Raw genomic sequence first — 18,231 nt, forward strand, 5'->3', positions numbered from 1 at the left:
CAGCAGCATAAAGCAGATCATCAGTTCCTGTCTCCATATAAGGCTCTGTCCATCTGGTGTACTTTATATGTACCCCTCCCGCCTCTATACAGTTATCTCAGGCTTTTGTCTCCTCTTATCAGTTTCTCTCTTGTCAGGTCACTTCCTCTCTCCTGGCTAATGGGCCACTGACCTGCCGCTCTTGTCCCCCATCTGCAGCTGATACTGGAGGGCGTCTGAGGTGGCGGCTTTGGTTGGGCCGTCGCCCCACTTGAGCCTGAGGGTCTGGTGGCTGAAGGCGGTGCACTCCAGGCGGGGCGGCTGCGGGGGCAGGGGCTTCGTCTTCAGTTTAAAGGTGTGACTGAATGGGCCTGCTCCCAAACTGTTCAGGGCTTGAATTCGGATCCTGAAAGAAGAAGAGATGTCAAAAAAAATGTTTATGTAATATTTATCCTAGGAATGAGACACATTTTAAGCTGTTTTTGGCTCTCTGTTTGATTCTCAACACTGCCTCTGTGTGGAAAACATAATTAACCAAGTATGAGCTTGTGTGGATGATAGAAATACACAACATGCGACCAGCCTGAAACTTGAATACAAACCATTTCCTAAACAGTAGTGAGCCCTGTCCAGAATAACCTGGATTTAGAAATACAATAAATTATATTGTGCTTCAGTTAGTGAGTGTCCTTAAGTATAAAGCATCATGAGTGTGGTGTGCGTGTAAGTGCGTAATTTATCTGTATCACATCCGCTGACTTGACTTGTTGACATCTATATGGTGCAAAGTTGTGTAGAACAGTAAAACAACCTGATAACCTTTTAAATTCACAATAAAATACTGACCTGTAGCTAGTGTCAGGCTGCAGATGCTGGATGATGTGTTTAGTGACGGGGCCGACGACGATGGGCTGGCGTTCTCCAAGGTCAATCAGGTAGGAAGTGATCTCAGAGCCGTGATCACACGGGGGTTCCCAGCAAATACCCAAGCAGGTGGACGGAGAGTAGACGGGTTGTGGCTGGGAATTGCTACTTTCCTCCTCCTCGTCTTCCTCCTCCTCGTCTTCCTCTGCGTCCACTGTAGTCTCGTACCTTTGCAGCTGGGACTCCTTCAGTGCGCTGAAGTTGCTAACGGCTGCAGGCACAGAGCAGGGCGTCTGGCACAACACCGCCTCACTGAAAGGCCCCACGCCAGCCACATTGATAGCCTACATGACAGCAAGACATAAGAGTCAGCTAATTGAGTCACTGGTGACCAAACAGGAAATGTGTAGGCACTGTGTTTGACCACAAGGTGGAGTTCCGATGTAAAAATAACTGGTAAAGGCTTCAACAATTTTCAACAAGGATGTGGTGTTTATTATTTTCTAGCCAAGTCATAAAATTTTAAAATATTTGAAAAGCCTGGAACAGAGTTTTTTAATCTGTGGAAGTCTGCTTTCATAGCCTGACCAGATAATAATAATTACTCACAGTCTGGGTATTTGTACTGTCTAAGGTTTTTGGATAAATAGAGGTAAAAAAAACACATTGCATGCTTGATAAGAATTAGCAAACTAGTCCCTACTTCCTCTCCTCCAGGACCACAAAGGAGGATGCTTGAGTGCATCACGACCTACATTTCAACTTGAGGATGACCCAAAGGATGAGGCCAACGTTTTTAATCTTTTAATTTAAAATGTCTCTCTTTTTACAATAATCCTGGCTCCATTGGTCCCAGTCTAAAATTCTAATCTAATTTGTGGATATATCAGACTGTATATTATGATGAAGTGACTGGTGAACCAGCTGATGAACTGTGGTAATGTTAGCAATCGATCATCACATGGAAACAAACAAAGCCACCAAAAAACTGATTTGCAGTCACTTCAAAAATCACTTATAAATGATCACAAATCAACTAATCCCACAAAAAGTGATCTTCAAAACCAGACAAACAGGAAATTGTTTAAACTTGTGTCTGATTTAGTTGTTTATTTCTCTATAATCTTCAGTGAAGTAATTGATCTTGTTGGCAAGGTTTTGGATTTTGCTTTAGTGTTTTTATAGTGTTTGGGTAGATTTGCAATAACTCATATATGATGAATGTTGTGATTTTCCCCCTTTGTTCCAAATAGGGACGAACAGAGAGTGTTTGTATTTGTGTTAGTTGAGATGGCAAAATGATTTGACTTCAAATAAAAGTGGAAATATATGTAAACATCCTGCTAAAACAAATGTCTTATCTCCCAGATAACAGACGACTGCACTGACTACTGAGCTAAAACTGGGCTCTATGCTGCAGTATATGCAGACTGGTACGCTATGCTGTCTCTGTGTTACATCCATAACACAGAGACAGCACAGCGTGTAAGGTGCAGGGAAGAACTTCAAAGGCGATTATTGCGTTGCACTTTTCATTTATTGCCTATTTTTAGCAACCTAACTTTGGGAAACGTAGTGGTGGTGGGGGGGTCCAGTTGTTTATGGGAGTCCATTGAGAGCACTTCACACGTGTCTGTAGCTCAGCTTTATCTCAGGAAAACACCCCCCCAACGCCAGTGATGTCCAAATAAGGAAACTTGCATCATGCAGCAGGTGGATGTGATTCCCTTTGTTGAGAGCTGCTAATAGATGTAACACAGCGGAGCGGAGGGCTAAGAGCTAAGATAGTGATGCTACTGACCTGCGCAACCTTATTACTTGATGGTGTTTTTTTATTCCCAAAAACAAATAATTTAAAAAATATCTCTACAAAATAAATATTTGTAAAATCCACTATTTGGGCTTTTTCAAATATCCCACCCCTAGTCCTCATCAAATAATTTAAACCCCATCTCATCAAATTTAATTCCCACAGATGCAAATTGGAATATTTTTCTTTTTTCATTGCTCTATGCTGTTCTTACTGAGCAAAATCTAGTTCAGACACTAATCAAATTAGTGTGAAATTAACCTATTCATTTTGCAGGAGGGTGGGGACGGGGGGCTCCTGGATCTTTATCAAGCCTCTACAGAAAATGATCATAAGGGGTTGCTGGGTGAGATGTTATCATTTATTCATTGTACGGTGAGATATGATTCTATTTTCAGGGTGTATTTTTCATATATGTCCAGGAGCAACAGATGAAAATTAGCCTCTGCCAGATACCGTAAAGTGTTGGTGCTCACCTGTACCCTGCAGAAGTAGTTGGTTGCAGGCAATAGGCCCTTCATTTCATGGCTGAGCACTGGTCCACTGTAACACATCTGCATGCTGCCCTCAGCAGCGCCCCACTCAAGACGAAACTCTGTCACCGGAGCTCCGTTGCTGGCTGGAGCCTAGATGACAAACATCAAGTGTGTTTGTGTAATAACATATCAATACAGTTATACTTAAAGGTATAAAAAAACACTCTGATTAATAATTTGTGTCCAATATGAAATTTCCTCAAAAGTTTTATTACCACCAAAAATGTACAAATGACTCCTTCTCTACATTAATCATTTGATGACTTTATCTGCTGGACAACATAGGTACTTTTACCTAGTTCATAGGTACACTCTTATTCTCAGGAGGATATGTGCATGATTATAGTTTGTTTTTGTCAGTAAGGGAGTGGAGGTTGAGTGGATCTTACCTCCCAGCTCACCACAACACAGCTGGGGGATTTGCATGTGGTGAACGGAGCCTTGCACTGCTCCGGGGCCCCGGGGCCTGTTGTAATCTCACAGCGCTCTGAAGGGAGTCCAGGCTGCCAGCACAAAAGAACAACAACAAAAAGAAACAACGACATATTGGATTTTTGAATCATATTAGACAAAAGAGGAATGAAAGCGTGCAGCAGAAAAGAGAAAAACAAAACAACTCTTCTACTGTTATTGATGGATCCGTTTTGATAGTCTTTCTCACCCCAGCCTTGTTTCCTGCCTTGAGCCGGAAGCTGTAGGTTTTGCCAGGCATTAAGCCTCCCACGGAGCAGTCCAGCTCTGCACCCTGGTAAACTTCCTTGTTATCCTCAAACTGCGGCCCACTCACTTCCAAAAAATAGCAGGACACTGGGCTGCCTCCGTCTACCTGAGGGGGACCTAGGGAATTTATACAACCAGTGTTTATACGTCAATCCACTTTAAAAAGGGAAATAAAATAAAAATCTGTATAACAGATAGATGTACAAACAAAATATTACAAACTACATTATCAAAGCACACTGCTTTGAGTTAGTTCACCAGACAAATAAACGCATCAACAGAAGCTAGAACACATCCAACACAGATCTGAGTTGGAGAGAAATGACTCACCCCAGCGCAGTTGCACCTCCCTGGCTTTGGGCTTACCCACCAGCCGAGGGGGCTGGCAGGGACCTGGGGGCACTGCGGGAGTCTGGACCTGCAGGGTCTCCGACAGCTTGCAAGAGAGACAACACACCAATTAAGACCCAGAGAAAATAACAAATTGACAAGCTCACCCCCCCTCCACCTCCCCTCTTTCTCTCTCAAACAACACAGACACACTAGATACAAATTGTTATTTTCACCAGTTTATCAGACTAAATCAGCCTACAACATGCCAGAAAAGGAGATAAATGTGAAAGCATCATTCAACCACATAGAGAATCATCCTGCATTCCTCATAAAGCCGTGGATAAAGTTAGAGAGATTGTCTGGTGAGTGGGGGGGGGCAAATAAATACGATAAAAAAAAATCCAGACTCTACTTGTGTGACAAAAGGCAAACATGTGAGCGTTATGTCACACTGATGTCACATTGTGCTGCACCCAAAAGGCTGCAGCTTGCCACCGTGAGTCATGTTTCTTTACAAGCCCCATCATGAATAAATGCATGCACTAAGAGCTGATGAAGAAATTAATGAAGAGCGTCTGTGAACTGAACTAATTAAGAAAAACATCCTCTGACACATGCAGGGAGGGTTAATCGATTAGCAGGCTTTGTCTTGTACTTACACACCAGGAAGCATAGTCTAATCTCTCAACATATGAGACTGAATGACAATTTCCTATTAAAACTCGCCATAAATAGAGTGCATATCTCAAATTATTCATGTAAAATTTATCAGATCAATCATGAGTTGTGGTGAGATTCGTTGCTGTTTCCCCTAACAGTTAAATTATACATAACAGCCGAGAAATGTGTCAATAGTAAGAAAACAGTGCACAATTATCCAGATTTGTATAGCTATATTGTCGTGTGGACTGTAATAGCAAGCGAGAGAAGAGTTTTTACACATGTTGGATGTCTGGAGTCAGCCTGCTTTGTAATTACATCATAAGTCTATTTTAAGTCAGATAAAGGATTAGTAATGAGATCTGTCATTTCTTTGGCACTTTTTATATCGAAAGGACAGTTGAAAGTGAAGAGAGAGACAAGAAACAAGTGGGGGGGTTATTACATGCAACAAAGATCCCTGGCTAGACTCAAACCACACACACTGTGCTGTAACCTTCCAGCTAACTAGGTGCGGTTCAGCTTGAAATTTTAACAGCAGTCCTTTCTACTTGTATTTCATAGAACAGGTGAAATTTTGCTCTCCCTTCCAACCAGCAATCAAATGAAATTGTAACTGATCGACAAACTCTTTGAATTCCTGTGAAGTACCATGTGTGCGACTGTGTGCCCACGTGTGCTGATGCTGAATGACTCACCGGGCTCTGCCCCCCCTCGCTCATGCAGTAAACTCGCGTCTGGTAGGAGCAGCCAGGCTTCAAGCCTTCACACACGTGCTCTACAGCTGGCCCTGAATACACCAGCTCCCATGACACACCTAATCACAGACAAAAAAAAATATTTAAATGATTGTGGGTCACTGTCCAAAACATCAGTTTCCATTTCATTTGAATAATTCTCAAACATTTTCTTTTTCACCACTTGTAACTTACCGCTCAAGCCTTCAGACAGCTCCACAACGTACTTTGTGACTTCTGCTCCACCATTTTCTTTGGGAGGCTCTATATTGTAAAACAGAAAGAAAAAAATCATTATCAAACTGCGCTAACCAAGCTCATAATATGGCAATGGCAGCAAGCTCAGTTTTCATTATGTTACATATGTCTGGAAATTGGTGTACTTGACTAATAAAAGCACTATGAAATATAGAGAGGGATTTGATTACAACTTAACAAGCTGCATCTGGAAACTCTCAAAACACTGAAAACACTGCAGGCAAATTTTTTCATTTTAAAAACTGGGGTGATGCGTTTGTTCATTGAAGTGTACGAAGGATTCATGCTCATGTCTGAATTAAGAAGAGAACCATCATTAATTTATTATACAGAGAGCTTGAAATATCATCCTTCTCAGACAGACTCGTCTATGGTCTTGCTGGAGTACAACGTGAAAAGTCAGCTGTGTGTGCCAGTATAAACTGGCCTTTCCAAACTGTCAACCAAATGCAAGACTGAAAAGTCTTGATAAGGGAACTGGTAGAAGATGCTCACCCCAGGCCATCTTGAAGCTGTTAGGCAGGACTCTTCCTCTGATGACAGGCCTGCAGGGACAGCTAGGTCTGTCTGGCTTTGTGACAAACTCTACCACCTGGCTTGGGTTACTCTTCCCCTCCGAGTTGTATGCCGCCACCTGGAGGAAATGCATGAATATGCACAGTGAGGAGTCATATTTTAACTGTCAGAACCAGCTTATGTTTGCATAGATAGTCACTGAAGGCAAGTTTATAAATGTCATTATGTTTCTTGATAACAAGCACTGAGTAGACACAGGAAAGGGTAATGAAGGGTAATAGTATAACAGCTGAAATACGTCAGGCACGGACATGACGTGTGGCACACAGAGGGGGCGGAGTGGTTTTTTTTGTGCACGTGTTACCTGTGTCTTTACTGCGTGTGGTTGCGTGCCAGCCATTGAGTTTTGTAAAGTTATAATACAGTTGGTTATGCAGGGTTTGGAAGTGTAGGCTATAATAGCTGGTACTGAATTAACTACATTGTTTTAATTATAGGAACATGGATGCACATTTATTTGACTGATTTATTTTTAATGTGCAATAAAAAAGCCCCACGAGTAGGGGTGTGATAAGATCTCGTAGCCAGAGATCTCGCGAGACGAAAATGCGACGATATTTCTCGTAGAAGTTAATTTTGTCTCGCGAAGCTATAATTAAGGGGGCGCACTAAAATGAATTTGCACGTCATGTCTTCTTTTTATAATGTCACGTGTGGATCATTAACCTTGTTGCAGCTTCTACCTGCTGAGAAGATCTCACAGAAGTAGGAGATGAGGAGAGGAACAGGTTAACCTCAGGTCTCTACACTGAGAGCCTGAGGTAGGAGGAGCAGGTGAGCAAAATGAGTCACACTACCAAATTATAACACAATGTATATGTTGTTCTACTTGTGTATTTATGTGATACAGGATTTGTGCAATTTACTTTTATTTCTGTGTTTTTTTATTAGCAATATATACTGCATACTGCATATGATAATTATATATTTAGAAAGTAGAACTAAAGTGATTCATTACAAGATGATTAGTTAAAACATTTCAATTAAATTTCCATTTTGTGAATTTCAAATAAAAGAACAATCATTTATTTCCTCATTGAAGTTTTCTTAAAAATAAAGCTAAAATCTCGTCTCTTCTCGATCTCATGAACCCAATATCGTGTCTCGTCTCGTGAGCTGAGTGTATCGTCAGATCCCTACCCACGAGGTTGCACTGCTGTGTCAGATCCTTTAATCATTTTTAGACAGATTTAACTTTTTTTTTTCTTTTTTTTCTTAAGTTCCATGTAGTTTTTACCTTGGAAGGCCTTGTAATCACATGTAGAGAGAGAAAGAGAGAAAAAAAAAAGACCGGCCGCGTAAAAATAAAGATGAGCAATACGATGCCCACACAGGTGTGTACAGTTTAGCTGATTATAATAGAAGCGTTCTGCTGTAGCAGACAAGTCACACCGTGTCCGTGCTTGGTGTATTTAGTAACACTCTGTGCCTGCAGCTATAATGGCCTCAGACAAATAGCACGTTATCAAAAAGATTCAGCTCCCTAAATCAACAACGCTGTTTTGACAACACAAACACTGCGATAAAAAAATAAAAAAATAAAATAAAAAAAACACACACACACACAACAAAAACAGCCAATAAGCTTTAGTGGCAATTTGCGTTTCAGCATGGCACATTTACTATAATATGGAAATCTCTGTGAGCCTGCTGAGTATCGCTCATCCACATACTCTACCGAGACAAACTCGCTCAGCACCCTGCCTCTCCTCACCCTGTGCAGCTGGATGATTGGAAATTAAAGAGGGAGGGAGGGAGTCTTGAGAGTGTGTGATGAACATTTCTATAATTGTGCATATAGTGGTTTGTTTAGGTAAAATAATACATTTTTTTGTTTAGGGATACTACAGGAAAAGGACAACCACTAAATCCTGAGCCATTTCGAATAACTGTGATGCAGCTCCTAGATGACTCGAGACTCTAGATGCCAAACTGACTATAACCCAGCAGCAAATATAATACAATCAATCTACTTATATAATGAAATGTAACTCTGCTCTGTTCTTAAAGGATAAGTCTGGACGTATTACATTTAAGTATTATGATTGCTCAGGTATTTAGCATGAGTGGCCTGAGTGGAAACTGAACCACTAACTGTGTCAGTGTTAGAATCAAATTTCTGAGAGAAAGCTTTTGTTCCCACAGTGATTGCAGACACATTGCACAGCGTACCTGCCGCTTCACAAAGCCATGTTTAAGATTTATAACACCTGTCTAAATCTACCTGAAACTGACCTGATTACTAATTATAAATATCTTATCTTATTTATCCAGTAAGATTTTATTCAGACCATCAAGTGTCCTTCTTGAAATCATCTCTATAACATGTAAAGAATGGTCACCTGTGATTCATCAGAGCCATTAAGTTAATAATTTATAACCAGACAGTTAGGAGAGCAACAATTTGGCAGTGAAAATATGAGAATAAGAGAGGGAAAGATTTAGGGAGAGAAAGAGAGAAATAAAGTGACACGGAGAGACGGACAAACTCATTACTGCCAGCCAAAAAGCCACTGGCTCAAACGTTTTGCTTGACTAGCTTCTCACTGGCATGTGATGAGCAGTGGAGTCCTCCTGTTTATGCTTTCAGTTGCCCACCGCCCTGCTGGCAGAATCCTGAAAATGGATGAGTCATAGGACCACTGTGGGCCTCAACACCCTCCCTGCCTGAAGCCTGTCCCCTCCACTGATACACACACACATACACACACACTCCTGCAGCCTAAATTGAACCACTGCATCACCAGCTTTGACTGAAAACATCACAGGGTTCCCTTACCCGAAACTTGTATTTGGTACTCCTGTGGAGGTTCCTGACGGTGCATGTGAGGTCATCTCCGTCGTAGCTTGGCTGGAAGCCATATCCCTGGAACAAAGACAAATGAAAAAGAAAGAAAGAAAACAACCAGGTGAGCAATGACTTACAAGATAAGCATTGTAGCACAGGAAACAAAGTGGGCTGCAGGAGAAAAACAGCTACAGGGGATAGACAGGGGTTTTTTTTGTTTTGTTTTCCCTGGCAGGCATTATGTCTGGCAGTGGTGACAGTAGCTATAAATGTCACATCATTTTAAAGCAAACTGTTCAACGTGTCACAAAAAAATAAGATGTAAATTAGATGTTTTCCTTTAGCTGGGTTGAAATGTATAAAGTGAGTTTGTGAATGCAGTAAGTAGCTACATGAGAATGTACAAACAGGAAAATGGATGTCTATTATTGAAAACTGTATGTGCTTTATTAATGGTGTTCATATTTCATGTTGTTGAAGATACAGCAGTAATACTGTAATCAATACTGCAAGTAACAGCTCTGCAACTGCTACAAGAGCCTAACACAGAAGGAGCACAATATGGCCATTTCACAGAAAAGCTGCAGATACTATGTGTAATTTATGCATTTCATCGAAACTTTCTTTAGTTAAAAAGGAGGAAGAAAGGGAAAAAAAGAAGAGTTCATAATGAGGCTGTGAGTCATACCGAGCCTTCCTCCTCCATCTCCAAAACATAGAAGATTTCATCCTCCTTCGGAGAGCTAGTGGGCCTCTGCCACTTCAGACACAGCCAGGTCACCCCCGGCATCTCCAGCTCTGGAGGGAAGGGTGGCAATGGTACACTGCATGAGGTGAACACGTCCACCACTTCACTGAACTCGCTGGGGAGGGCAGAGAGAGACAGAGTATGGGAGAGAATGGGAAAAAGAGACAGGAGAGACAAGAGTGAGAGAAACACATGTGCACACAGATGGAGACAGTGAATGGAAGAAACAGTAACATAAAAAAACAGACAACAGGGAGGGCGCCATTAAGGAAATAAGCTTGTAAAGGCACCTACCTTACACCCATTTCGTTTTTGGCTGCAAGGCGGAAGGAGTATCTTGAGGCTGGTGAAAGCTTGGTCACTCTGTACTGCTTATGAGGTCCATGGTAACACTGTTCATAAATCCCAGTGCCTTTTCCCTTCAAAGAACAATAAGATTAAGTCACTAAAAATCTCAACTGCATATAAAATATCATTGCACATTTCTTTCATAATAAATAAAGAAAAATACCTCATCCCACTGAAGAATATAGTTTTGGATCTTGGAACCGTTGTCACATGGAGGCTGTAGATAAAGTGTGATTATTATATCTTAATCAGATAATATATAACATATGCATACCACTTCATAGATCAGTTTGAGTATGAAATGTCTTCTTTTTCACTCCACAGCCAACCCCTGATGACCCCTCTAATCCCCCTCAGTGTGTGTTGCTCAAGACTTAACTCATGTCTGTGCTGGATACCAGAGAGAAAGCAGCTCTTAAAAGCCTCTGTACATATGTTGAGCTCTCAGTGCTTAACTGAATCTATGGGGTTGGAACTTTAGTTGCTTTGTCGTGTTTCAGTTTGTACTTTCAGATATCTGCGTAATTTATCTGTTTCCTGATCGCTTTCAGCAGTGTCATAGCTGTTTTTAGTTACTACTGATGAAAAACACATTTCCTGATGCTTTATATTAAAAGCTTTCAACTGACTAACTAACAAAAGGCTTTTATTGTGCTAAAATTATATGAAATATAATGTGTTTATCCACCATTTTACAGCCGCAACTTTGACACTAGTCACAGTCACGATGTATACAGCCCGCTGCATTTCAACTCAAGACAAGTGCATCATCAGACACATTCAAGACACATCTTCAAGCGAGTAGACCTGTTGCAATGGAGATGCAAATTCCTGTTGTGCTGGGCTGACGTTCCAAGTCAAACTGAATCAAGCCAAGTCAGCACATGTGTATTGAAAAAACCTTAAAGGTTTAATTAATCTAATGAAGGTTTGCTGAGCATGTATGCACTCACACCTATGAGGTGCAACACGTCCAACAACTATTTTTTGCTGCTAGCAATTGAGTAACTTTAATTAAGGTACAGAGGTACCACACTGAGTGAGATCTCAGTAACAGCAGCAACCATTGCTGAGTCTTTCTATATCATTTTTACACCTTTTAGAAGACAGTTTATATCATTTGTAACTGGTGACCTTTTAGTCATTAACAAATATCTCCTACTTTTAGGCTATACTACAATTAAACAGAACAAAATTAAATGTAAAACCCTAGTATGATTACTGTAAACAAGTGAGACCATGGTATTGCTAGTGTTGATTTCTGTTATGTTGCTACGGTTTCCCCATCCTTCGGTTTTAAATCCCAATTCCATCAATCTGTCTTCTGTTTTTACCTTCCACTGGAGTACGAGTGTGTTCTTGTTCCCGCTGGCCTTCCTGGGAGGATTGGGAGGCTCTGGCTCACAGTTTAATGTGGTGAAGCTCACAGCCTCTGACGGGCTTCCCTGTAAACAGTTACACATGGCCTGGACCCTGAGGAAAGAAGACCAAAGTGGTTACATGTTCCTCTGTGTATTAACACTGTGGCTAAAACTAAAGTAGGCGGATGGTTATACCAACCTGACATGATATTCCGTTGCTGGTCGAAGGTCTTCTAAAGTTGCACTTAGATCTTCTCCACTGTATCGAAGGACAAAAAAATGTAGTGTTATTTCAAATAACTATCAATTTAAAATCTCTAACAGTTACTGTTGACTCTTATGGCATCTTGCTGCTAACACTCACCAGTACATGCCCTTGTATTTCCCATCTTTGCCGCTAAATGAGATGGAGACCTCATAGCTGAAGGGTCCCGCGGGGCTGCAGTCTTCCTCCATGCTCCCGTTCTCACTCTCCGGCCTGGTGGGCACACTCCAGCTCACTACTGCTCCTCTGGCATGGAAGTCTGACACCTATCAATGAATATTTCATTTGTCATTATCAAGTCTACTTCACATCGTCACATCATGGACAGAAAGCTAAAACACAGTACCTGCAGGCACCTGTTAAATCCCAAAATACAATCACTTTTCCCAATTTTACTAGGCTAAACATATGTTCAAAGAGGACCACATCTTGTAATTATGTGTGTCTTGTACTAGGTTTCAAAGTATTATTAGTATATCAAGACATGTTATGCTTAAATCCTCACTAAAAAATGAATAAATAAATCACATAGCTTGGTAGAGGAAAAAACAGGGATCAAAATATTCAAGCTCATGCCACTTTGGGGAAAAAGGTTTTTCAGCACTTGGCAGGGATGTGCTGTGCAAGATTTTTCATTCTGTTTTAAAGGAGGTTTAAAAATAGCCTGAGCTACACTGCTGGTGGAAGGGGGGGGGGCATATATGGAAGAACTCAATGTACCTCCTCCTCCTCCCCTCTGGCCCGGGGGCCCACCATACCCCTTTACTTCCTACAGTTCACTTGTCAGTCCTTAAACAAACCAATGTGACAGCAAAGAGGGAAAAAATCCACTTTCCTTCGAAGCCAAACCTTCCCTGTATTAGACCTCCTCCTTTATCTTTTATCCATCATCTTTGCAATAGATTTGTTTTGCGATTTTTCCAGAACTTCGTCACAGAGTATGACAAATCCCATCTCATATGAGGTCAAGGAAATTCTATTTTTAGTTGTACTGATTCTCATCCAGCTGCTGTAAACTTGTTTGTTCAAAGAATAAAAACATCTATGTTGACTTTCTTTATATGTGCATATTCCTTGCTGATTATTGTTCTACATCTAATATTATAATCCTATACTTTTGAGCTAAATAAATACTCATCTATGAGTCAACCTGCAGTAAAATAAAGATGCAACCTTGGTTAAAAAAATGTATATTTCATAACTTTCTAGTAACTTCTTACATATAGATGCGTGGCACATCTGAGAATAGAAATCCCCACGCGGATGCTAGTCAGCAGGTCTGACTCTAACATTAGCAAGACGTCAGCAAGAATTCATCATGGATGTTAATAGAATGTTTAATGAAGCAACATATTTGCATCATTACCAGTTTTCATGAACACACATTCCTGTAACAGTCACATAAAATCATGCTAATTGTATACATTTTTATATAAAGAAAAGAAGAATGATGATAAAATAGTAGAAATGAATACTAACCACTGGTTTACTGATGGTACTCAATAGTGCTTGCAGGGCCTGAGCTTCCTCGTCGAGTTCTGAGGAGATGAATAAAGATATGAAAAAACTTCACCAAAGGGAGACATTTTTTTTTTTTTTTTATATACGCCAACTTCTATTTAAATACAAATGTTTCTGCGTGTCATTTGTGTGTGCTTCTTGAAACGTGTAGTAATGTGTGCACCATGGTAAATGGTCTAAATCACCTTTTCTATGGCAATGTAACATTTTGGTAGCAGTTCAAATTCAGAGATGGAAGTTTTCCCTGAATTCACCATTACAAACCAACATTCAGCAAATTTACTGAGGATCATTATTGTGGAAAAATAGTAGAGACAAAATTTCAATACTAATGGTAGCCTTAATAGACCAGAAACCAACGCAATTACTGCTAAAAAATGCAATTGTGTGAAAATGAGGGGTGAAGCCACAGTTAAAGACATTTCACAAAGTTCAAAAACTAGCCTGTTAATTAAGTGCATTTGTCTGCTCATATGCCCATCTCTGAATAAATGCAACCTCCTTCCTCTAGGATTTTTTGTTTAAAAAAAAAAAAAAAAAAAAACATTATATAGTACATCATGACATTTTTTTAAGTAGCAGACTGCTGATATCCCACTGTTCTAAGATTTCAGCAATCTTCATGGAAGGGAAATTTCTTTTTCCTCAGATTTCAAAATTGACAGTAATAGTAACCTTAATTATGCACTGGTGTCACCAAGTAGCAGTGTTAAACTCTGTGATTAATGAGCAGTCAGAGTTCATGCAATCAAGAATAATGTTAGCTGTGTTGCTGATCCCTCAATGCCACCAGCTGCTGCAGCTAATGAGGCACCATTCTTAGCGCTTAAACACAACAGACTCCCAACATCCAGAGAACACCACTGGTTCTAGGCCCAATTGGAAACCTTGACAAAACCTCTACCCTTTGACCTTCTTACCTCCTGACTCTCCGTTTTTCCCCCTGCCTGTCTGCTTATCAGAGCCGGCCACTGCATGGCTGGCCTGGCCCTGCTCTGCCTCCAGCCCTTTCCCTCCAACGCCATTGTGAATGTCCGGCGTCGGAGGGCTGCTGCAAGTCTTCTGTGGCGAAGGGGGAGGGCTGTCCTTCACTTGCCCTCCTCCTCCACCTCCCTGACGCTCCTTCAGTTTCTTCTGCAGACGCTCGTACGTTTTGTTAGTTCTGTCGTCTCTGTGAACAAACGATTGGCGTCCGTGTTGGGAGTGAGAATCTGCAGAGACTGAAGGAACAAAAAAAAGGCGGCACTTATTTGGTTTGCACAGACTCGAGCTCGAGTACAAACAAGAGGGCAGCTGGATATGCAGGTCAAGAAATGGCAAACTCACAGGTTACTATGAGTGGGATATACAAATAAAAAAGGGCAGTACTAAAGGTAACCCCAAATGATAAAGAAGACTAAAAGGCTGAGAACAAATAAATAACATCTTAAGATAACAATACAACCCAGATACTGACTGCTGACTCCGACTCACCCTGCTCTGAGTAAATATGAGCCGGATGGTACTGGGAGATGTACTGAGAGCTCATGTCGCCCACGCCCCCCGCCATGCCTGTGTACAGGTGGGGTGGCGGGGGCATCATGGCAGGGTGTGGGATGAAGGCAGGCAGGTGGGCATGGGGTGGAGGTGGAGGGTGGTGGAGAGGGGAGTGGCCCCCTGGGTGGAACTCTGGTTGCTGAGGTAAAACCAGAACCCGCCGCACTCCGTTCTCTTCTATGATCTGAGGAAACAAACAAGTGCACAGAGGACAAATATACAATTTATTCACAGTTCAACAAGATGCCAATGAGAAAACACAGAAAATAGTATAGCGTGCATACTTGTGAAACGTATCCAGGAGGCACATAGATTGGAGGCACTGAACCATTTGGAGACATCATGGGAACCTGAGCAGGACCTGTGTAGAAAGAAAGAAGGAGTGATATCATACACGTTCCCTCAGGGCAAACACCTGCTTACTCTGTGTTAAATGTGCTGAGGTATTAGAGTAGTGTGCTAAGATTTCAGTCTGACCAGATTCCTTAAAGCTCCTTGCCCTTTGTCCAACTGCTAACCAATGTGTTCATCCCAAAACCGCATGATTATTAGTATCAGTATTAGAAGTCGCTCTCTCTCCTTTCTTTCTCTCTCACACACACACACAACACAAATTAAAACGTTTTTCCATCTTTTTGGTACGGTGAATGACTTAATACTATAGAGGTAGTATTTAGGGTCTCTAAATACTCTAAATAAATACTTCAGTGCCTAAAACTTTCAGTGGCTGTTGCTATGGAGGCTGTCTTTTTAAGGCACTATTGACTTTTAAATCAGAGAGCCACTGTCTACTCAAATCATACATTGACTTTTACTTTCATAACCCTTGTCACCCAATATAAAGTCCTCCCACTTTGCCACTCAATGGCATATAACACTTTTCACTTAAGTCTACCTCAGAAAATCCCCACGTAGCAGATTCACTCTCCTAAACCAGCTGGATTTTCGATGATTATTTAATTACAACCAAGAGAAGGCAAAGAAATGCTTTTTATTTAAAAAATAAATAAACAAATAAATCCTGGCAAATGCAAGAAGACCACTTAACAAAAGTGCTGAGAAACAACAAAATTTCCTACGTGGCTGTGTTGTAGTGCAGCGGCTTAGCTCAGCTCAGAGAACTGACAGCTCCGCAAAAAAAAAGGCTGGGAGAGAGAAAGAGCCTCCCCGGCCAAGTTTGCACATTTTTCTTCTTACAAACCAAAGACATAAATACTAGGACCCCGACTCCAGATGTCTTGTAGGCGAGCGAAAAGATCCACAACACACACACACACTGACCTCCCTGCAGCCCGCTTGAGAGAGAGTTCTCCTCCATGTTGTCAAAGCTGGTGCGAGCAGAAAGAAGGCACTTCTAAATGAGCAGCCATACTGGGCCCACGAATACAGAGGCAGGCCTGTGTAACGATACATTAAACCCTCCCACTCCCAAATCCAAGCACCGCCCCCTCAGGTGCTGAAGTCCACTCTCAGGGGAGACTTGATATATTGCTTATGCAGCTGCCAGTTTGTTACTTATACCTAGCAAAAACTAATAGAGTCCAGGACGACATCCCTGCAGTAAATCTTACTGTCATGAAGTTTGAAACACTCTTTTACTGTTGCAATAACTTCATGATCATTTTGCTGAGTATAGTATGTGGTGTGGTTTGATTGTACTGCATTGTACTGAATTTACTGTGTTTCAACAGCTTTGTTCACCCTGTTTCTACAGGGTAGACTAAAATATTTGTAACACATCTTTGTAACAAAACCAGAAAACCAGAAAACCAGAAACAAAGACTTTATGAAGGTGGGATTTTTACAGGGCTGTTATATAAGACGTGCATTAGTCGACGAAAAACTGGGTGTGCATGTCAACACAGTATGACATGCACAGGTCCAAAGTTCATTGCTGCACTCTATAACTGAATACAGAGAGTGTTTGGAAGGTTTTGCAGGATAATACATAGGTAGTTGGTATATAGATAAAGTAAGGATGCAGTAAATTTAAGTTTTAACCTGGTATTTATCATAAGCTTTAATGCTATCAAGCACGAAACATGTTATAGCATGTTTCTAGTCCCATCTTACTGACCCAGTACAGAATGCAATGCTGTGACCACCTAATTTGACCCTGGATGCTGCATGACTAAATAGTGTCATTCTCTACTCTGAGCTGTCTTGTTGCTCGCCGTTTAACATGTGTAGTGATGCACTGTGGAGTTTTAGATTGCTGGGCCTACTTTCATCTAACATACAGCAGCCACTCTCATTCATTCTGATCTGCTCTCCTACATCCTATTGAAGCTAACACTGCCTGGCCAAAAAAAATAAAAAAAGGTTACACATTCTAATATTTCGTTGGACCGCCTTTAGCTTTGATTACAGCACGCATTCACTGTGGCATTGTTTCGAAAAGCTTCTGCACTGTCACAAGATTTATTTCCGTCCAGTGTTACATTAATTTTTCACCAAGATCTTGTATTGATGATGGGAGAGTCAGACCACTGCGCAAAGCCTTCTCCAGCCTTCTTGTCATCTTGGAATATGCCCGTGCCATCAGGGAAGAAAAAATCTATTGATGGTATAACCTGGTCATTCAGTATATTCAGGTAGTCAGCTGACTTCATTCTTTGGGCACATAATGTTGCTGAACCTAGACCTGACCAACTGCAGCAACCCCAGATCATAGCACTGCCCCCATAGGCTTGTACAGTAGGCACTAGGCATGATGGGTGCATCACTTCATCTGCCTCTCTTCTTACCCTGATGCGCCCATCACTCTGGAACAGGGTCAATCTGGACTCATCAGACCACATGACCTTCTTACATTGATTTGATTTCACCAAACTTTGGTCAAACTTAAATGTTTGGTGAAATCAAATCATAGAAAAACAACAGTAGAACTCAGGGATATGTTTAATACGGGCATGCACGGGCATATTCCAAGATGACAATGCCAGGATTCATCAGGCTTAAATAGTGAAAGAGTGGATCAGGGAGCATGAGACATCACTTTCACACATGGATTGTCCACTACAGAGTCCAGACCTTCACCCCATTGAGAATCTTTGGCATGTGCTGGAGCAGGCTTTGCGCAGTGGTTCGACTCTCCTATCATCTCTCCATTCATCAATACAAATGAATGCAACACTGGATGGAAATAAATCTTGTGACATTGCAGGAGCTTATCAAAACAATGCCACAGT

The 18,231-nt window shown here is 41.3% G+C and overlaps 1 protein-coding gene across 2 annotated transcripts in view; it reads right to left on the reverse strand.

Annotated features, from left to right (window-relative positions):
• The window catches only part of fndc3a (fibronectin type III domain containing 3A), a 55,114-nt gene that overhangs the window by 5,524 nt on the left and 31,359 nt on the right, over window positions 1-18,231 (reverse strand). Inside the window, exons 1-21 of one of the 2 annotated variants that reach the window (XM_053320547.1) lie at window positions 16,322-16,421; window positions 15,325-15,401; window positions 14,978-15,224; window positions 14,425-14,724; window positions 13,463-13,521; window positions 12,083-12,249; window positions 11,918-11,977; window positions 11,692-11,830; window positions 10,521-10,574; window positions 10,304-10,428; window positions 9,950-10,124; window positions 9,253-9,339; window positions 6,393-6,531; window positions 5,835-5,903; window positions 5,601-5,719; window positions 4,240-4,345; window positions 3,851-4,026; window positions 3,579-3,692; window positions 3,130-3,279; window positions 826-1,187; window positions 173-385 (exon numbers count right to left, since the gene is read on the reverse strand). In XM_053320547.1, the coding sequence (XP_053176522.1) occupies window positions 173-385; window positions 826-1,187; window positions 3,130-3,279; window positions 3,579-3,692; window positions 3,851-4,026; window positions 4,240-4,345; window positions 5,601-5,719; window positions 5,835-5,903; window positions 6,393-6,531; window positions 9,253-9,339; window positions 9,950-10,124; window positions 10,304-10,428; window positions 10,521-10,574; window positions 11,692-11,830; window positions 11,918-11,977; window positions 12,083-12,249; window positions 13,463-13,521; window positions 14,425-14,724; window positions 14,978-15,224; window positions 15,325-15,401; window positions 16,322-16,358 (2,975 nt within the window). In that variant the 5' untranslated portion in view covers window positions 16,359-16,421. Of the gene's footprint in view, window positions 1-172; window positions 386-825; window positions 1,188-3,129; window positions 3,280-3,578; window positions 3,693-3,850; window positions 4,027-4,239; window positions 4,346-5,600; window positions 5,720-5,834; window positions 5,904-6,392; window positions 6,532-9,252; window positions 9,340-9,949; window positions 10,125-10,303; window positions 10,429-10,520; window positions 10,575-11,691; window positions 11,831-11,917; window positions 11,978-12,082; window positions 12,250-13,462; window positions 13,522-14,424; window positions 14,725-14,977; window positions 15,225-15,324; window positions 15,402-16,321; window positions 16,422-18,231 lie in introns of those variants that run through there. The other variant, XM_053320546.1, reaches the window with a different exon arrangement.

This window comes from Scomber japonicus, chromosome 6, assembly GCF_027409825.1.
Source record: "Scomber japonicus isolate fScoJap1 chromosome 6, fScoJap1.pri, whole genome shotgun sequence".
Classification (NCBI taxonomy): domain Eukaryota; kingdom Metazoa; phylum Chordata; class Actinopteri; order Scombriformes; family Scombridae; genus Scomber; species Scomber japonicus.